Source organism: Macrotis lagotis, chromosome 4 (assembly GCF_037893015.1).
Source record: "Macrotis lagotis isolate mMagLag1 chromosome 4, bilby.v1.9.chrom.fasta, whole genome shotgun sequence".
NCBI classification, from domain to species: Eukaryota; Metazoa; Chordata; class Mammalia; order Peramelemorphia; family Peramelidae; genus Macrotis; species Macrotis lagotis.
Genome location: NC_133661.1, coordinates 161325694 through 161331693, shown reverse-complemented (window position 1 = coordinate 161331693; position 6000 = coordinate 161325694). Strand labels below are relative to the sequence as shown.

The following is a 6000-nucleotide window of genomic DNA, read 5'->3' as shown; positions in this document are numbered from 1 at the left end:
AATTGGGTACAGAAAACTATCAGGGTTTGATGACAGCATCTATTAAGATTATCCAATTCCCTTTGCTCTGACTCACCAGGCATCCTCCTAGTATTAATTTGATTTTATAGTCTACCCTCCTATTGACAAAAGAATGTATTCATCTCACCCACCATGTGAGTATTCAGTTCTATTTCTCATTGTAAATTAATTAAGTTTGCATTCTGGCTTATCCATTAGTCCTGAGTCTGGTGATGGTGAGTCAGTTCCTCACAGCACAGTTATGTCTGAGTAGCCTAATAAAAACCAAATTTCTAATGCTACAAAGATCTTTCCCTTGGGATGACCCCACCAAGCTACTGCTACCTCATGAGGACAAGCCTGAGCAGGTCACTGGCCTGTCTTTAGCACCACTATGTAGCTATAACAAAAGATATCCTTCAGTTTCCTACATAAGATGCCCTTTGAGGAATTCTGGCCCAAGATGTATTTGCAAGATTTAATGATCTAAGATATTCTTTCTATCCACTGTCTAATAATTCACAGGATCAAGGAGGACAACACATCCTAAATCCCTCCCTTCCTGTCCAAATAGAAATGGTTTCTTTTGTTCATAGAGGTAACTCTTTAAGTTTCCTCCCAATTGGTTCACTTGGTGATTAGTTATCACCTCCAAACTAAACGTCACACCTTCAACCCTGATCTTAGACTTCTTTCCTTGCCAGTTTGACTCCTGAGGTCAAACAATTGCCAAAGATCTCAAAAAGCCACCTTGACTGTCACAAAAGTGTATATGATTATCTGGTGTAGATTTCAAGATAGAGGTTTTGATTAGGAAATCCTCAATTTCCTTGATTAACTACTATCAGTGAATTATCTGATGCTCAGGATCAGTATATTAAAGCATAACCCTTTGTCACTTTAGCCTTCCACCTGCATAGCAAGGAAATGTATTAGACAGTCTATTATTAAACTTTAATTTCCTAAAAGAAATATTCAACTTTAAATTTGATGTCCTACCTTATAATGGGTTCTTCTGTATTCTTATACAACTTTTTTATAATAAAAAAACAACCAAAAAACCCAAACCACTCAATCTAGAACAACCTAAATTTTTTTTGTGTGGTCTCTATATCCACTAGAAGCTAAAAGACAAAGATAATTTTTGGGTTCCCCAACTGCATCCCCAAGATGGTGCCCATTTTCACTCTAACCAATATGTAATCCCTGAAGAGCTCCTTCTAATACTTTAAATTTGAAGAGGTTTTAAATATTCTTATAGACCAAGAATATCAGTCAATACAAACATTTCTAATCCTTTGACTTCAATTATTAACCTAAGACCTGTGAAAAAAGACAAGTGTGAGAACTCAGTTGTGTCAAAAAATATAGTAACTGATGAGCTTAGAATGTAGGATTCTCATTGCCCAGCCCTTTTGGTGTTTATGTTAAGCCTAAAATCTTTTTTTCAGTAACCCAAGGTATAAGACTTTCTCCAAAGCACCCAGGGATAGCCACTGAGGTAGACTTTCCAGAACCATACTACTCTGATACCAAGAGGTTTGGCCCAGTTGCACTCTGTCTTCTCATAGCCTGGACTGCGCTCCATTCTCCACTCTGACTTACCTCCTGGCTTCCTTTAAAACCTAACCAAAACTCCAGAAGCCTTCCTCAATCCCTCAATTCTAGTACTTTCACTCTACTTTTTTTCCTTTTTATCCTTCTCTATATAATTGCTTGCATACTTTCTTCCCCATTAGACTAAGTTCCTTGAAGGCAGGGATTCTCTTTTGCCTTTTTTTGAATCCCCAGCACACCTAACATAGTAGGCCCTTAATGTTTATTGATTGATATGAGGGACAATTATGGAATACCTCCCTGTAGGCAGTATCAGGATATGGGAAGGCAACTGGTACATTCATTAGGGCTACTGACTCTTACTCTAATTGTGGTAACTTAAATCCCATAGGTCAAATAGATGTAAGAACCTTGTCCATCTTGCTCCCAGATTATTTCCATTACTAGGAGAATGACTTTGCCTACTTAAAGTTAACATTCACTGATTTGGGGGTAGAGCAACCAACAGCTTGAGCTCCTAAGCACATTTCCCTTTTGAGGGTTGGAGGGTGGCCACCTGGCCCTTTCTACAAACTTTTCATAAAATGCTATTAGTTATATTGAGTTTCCTGCTGAGAATCTCAATTCAGTTTTGTAGTCCTATAGTAGCTATTCTTGGTTTAACCTGGTTCTCCACCTCCTGGTCATCCAGTTACATAACTACCTACTGCAGTAACTGCCAGAAGCTATATTCAAAAACACTTTAACAGTACAAATTATTTCCCCTGGATATGTACTATCCCTGGTGTTAGACCTGAGAACCCTGGGAAGGTGAGGATAGTAGTCCATCATGCAGAGAACACTGAGTGTTCTTTCAGCTATTTATGAATGTTAATTATCCTCTCTTCTTCCCCATACACTCCCTAATTGTAAACAAGCACTAATGGATTGAGATGTGGTATGGCAGTACATCTGGCCCGTGTGTCTCTGTGATGGGGTAGGAAGTTGTGGAATAAGTAGACCACTAACTGAAAAAACCCACATTGAAATTAGTATATGTTAGGAAGAATTAGAATATTAGGAAGTAAATGAAGGAAAGGCACCTGAGGATGTCCCTGCCTCAAAACCTCGGTCCCTCCTGTGTTCAGAGTGAGTGTAAAGTGAAAAGCACAGGAACAGCCTTCCTGTGTGATAGGCTTGGGTCCTAGTTCTGCATCTTCAGGATTTGGGATCAGTGATGATAAACCTTGACATATCTGTGTGGCACAGTTGAGACATCCCAGATGCTTCTGCATGAGAAAACAAAACACATGGGGAGAAGCCAGCAAAACATCTGAGCTTGGGTGTGATTAAAATGGCAAGTGAAATGTTTATTAATGTGAATGAGTTTATGTCATCTGACAAATACCTAGATTGGATTGCAATGATACTTTTTATTTACCTGTCTTTATGTTTTGTGGGTTTGAAAAAACCAAAAAGGGCCCAAGACATTGTTCATAATATAGCAAGAAGAAATGAGACTGGGGTGAGGAACATACCCTCTGATCCAGGTGGATCCCTATGACTAGGGACTCAAAAGGTCTGAAAAACCTTTGCACTCTCTACTATAATAGTTTTTGGGGTGACAATGGTGCTATTAATAGAAATTTAATTTTACAAAGTGTTTTTCATACAATGAGAAAGGGAAAAATTGTTACTATAATAGCTCCTCATAAAAGATGCAATGTCTTGAGACATTGTGTCATTGTGTTTTAGAACAAAACTTAGTTGGATATTTGTTTATTATGTATTGTAAAAGAGATGTCTATCCAAGTGTAGGTTGCACTAGGAACTCTAGGGTTGCTTACAAAACTGAAATTCTTTAGTTGATAGTATACATATTAGTATCGCCATTTTACAGATTAAAAACCTGAGAGACAATTCATCTTTAAGGATACTCTTGCTGGTAGCTGGTACATATAACAAGAAAAAAATCATATTGACATAACTGTTGATTATAATGTACTCTAGAAATGAACTCATTTGAGTCTCAGAAAAATTGAGAGATAGGTAATACAACATGAAAGAAGTATGGTATCTGGATTTGTCCAAAGATAAGTATTTGAATACTACTTCTGAAACTTATTACATTGATGAGTTGGGACAAGTTAGTTCACTTCTCAGGAACTTTTGCTCATTTGAAAATTAGGTTAGGATAGTTGATAGGCCTTCAAACGCATGATGCTGTCTTCTCATTTTAGAGATGAAGAACTAAGAATACAAACTTAAGCAATTGGCTTCATATGAGCATGTTATCTGGTTAGTAACTAGGACATTCTACCACTTAAAAACGACGGGAAAAAAATGTGGTGAAAATTGGCTGCATTTGAATTTTGTTCTCATAGCTCCAGTCCCTACAGTTTCTCAGTCCACCTCCAACCTCTAAATGTTCTACTAAACCTGTTGAACACCCTTTTAAGGGGATATTCCAAGAAGAATATAGATCTACGTCACACAGGGACAAGCCCATTCTTGGGTAAGGAGAAAAAAAGGCTACCTATAGAACCAGGAAAAGGAATATAGTTTAATAAGGGAGATTGTTCTGACTGAATTAAGGTAAACAGAGAACAATTTTTTACTAATTTATTAATAATTTTTCAGTCATAAAAAACAATAATTCCTTGAACATATTTTTGGCTTTTAAAACCATGGGTGAAAATAAAAAGGGTTGAAAATTGTCAGTTCAAAAAACCAAAGAGAAACACAATCATGCTGAAGCATTACGTAGAATCTACCCATTCTGAGTTAGGGTAGCAGCATCACCAGTAGCAACCACAGAAGACAACCATCCAATCTGTGATCTTATTTTCTACAAATGGCTTTATTCACAAAGGCCATAATGACATCTTAAATAAATCTTTGCTCTTTTTAAATTTTTTTTTAAAGCCTAGCCAAATCTCCCTGGAAAAATTGTATTCAATGATGCTTAGAAGCCATCCTTTGTAGGAAAGTGATTTATTTTTCTGGTTAATGCTTATCCTCTATATTTTAAGTCTTCTTGAAACAAAACACAAAATATTAAAATCAAAAAGAACTGGTAGAGTACTATTTTGCATCAGTTATCCTTTGTAGACAAAGTTTCATGTAGGAATTCTTATTGCGAATTTCTATTACTGCATCCCTGACAAGCTCAATGAACATCTGAGGCCAAAGCTTCTGTAAAGATTCATTTTTCATGTTGATTTCAGCTGCTTCTTTCACAAGGTCATGTATGTAATTCTTGCAAAATTTCTTTTTTTCCTTTATTTCCTGTTGGGAAATAAATAGTTTGAATTAACGAAAAGATTTAGAACCAAACAAAAGGGCTAAAACATTTCATTGCTCTATAGACAAACTAGGGATCATGAAGAAGGTAGTGGTAAAGTGAGCACAATTTTTATAAATTTGCTACTCCCTCTTCTAACAAGGAGTTTGCTGTAAGCACTTTCCTCAAAATGACCCTAAGAGGTAGTCAGTGTATTATTTACATTTTACAGAGAACGGAAAAGAAAACTGTGGAAGTTTCAGCAACTTATCTATAGTAACATAACCAGTGATTGGCACACAAACCCAGACTTTTCTGGATTAAGTCTTTTTGGTCCCCAATGGCAGAAGAATCTCTGGGTAGAAGTTACAAAGAGACCTCTTTAGACTTCAAGGTAGTTAAAAACTTCCTAACAACTACAACTGAAATGGGGCTCCCTCTCCTTGAGGGTCTTCAAGCAAAAACACTATAGTGGAGATTCCTTTCATGTAAGAGTTGAACTACAGGCTGCCAAGGACCTTTCCAACCATCAATTTCTGTGATTCTGAGTCTGTCAGAGTTCTATCCTCAGAACTCCTTGCCCACCTAAAGAAATAGTGATTGTTCACTCAATTCATTTTCCTGAAATAGACTTTTTAGATCAAGTTAAGAGGAAGGTAGGAGGGAAAGGGAAAGTAGGACAGAATTTGGAGCTTGTGAACTTTTTCTTATATTTCATTTTTTTGTATTCCATTTCTTTACCACACCTGACAAAAATGCACCATGCTAACATTTGACTCTTCATTCTTTTTTTTTGTTCCTTTTCAGTAGTCCCAAAGCATAGTAGAGACAGATGAGTAAGCTCAAATATGTGGAAAAATACTTTATTAATATGGACACATGTGTATGCATATCTACATATCTACATATGTACATGAATATCGAAGTCATTACTGAATTTTCCTAAAAATTATGTCTCTAAATTTAATTGTATTTTAACAGTCCTTCAACCCTTTAGAGTAGTTATGCATGTGCCAGAAAACTAATCAACTTGATTTAATTCACATGCTAAGAAGACTAGGTCATGGGTTGGCTTATCATAAAAACAGCAAAAAATTTTCTTCAGATGATAAAGAGCAAATGCTTTCCAGCTGCCTGATTCAAAAAAACCTGATATGCTATACTCAAAAATTTATTGTTAG

At 36.4% G+C, this 6000-nt stretch overlaps 1 protein-coding gene across 9 annotated transcripts in view; it reads right to left on the bottom strand.

The window, feature by feature from the left end:
* Positions 1–2448: 2448 nt before the first annotated feature.
* The window catches only part of LRRC49 (leucine rich repeat containing 49), a 221103-nt gene continuing 217551 nt past the window's right edge, over positions 2449–6000 (bottom strand). For 5 of the 9 annotated variants that reach the window (XM_074234531.1, XM_074234532.1, XM_074234528.1 and 2 more), the window contains exon 9: positions 2469–4824. In XM_074234531.1, coding sequence (XP_074090632.1) covers positions 4621–4824 — 204 coding nt within the window. In that variant the 3' untranslated portion in view covers positions 2469–4620. Of the gene's footprint in view, positions 4825–6000 lie in introns of all 9 variants that reach the window. The other 4 variants (XM_074234533.1, XM_074234526.1, XM_074234527.1 and 1 more) reach the window with 4 other exon arrangements.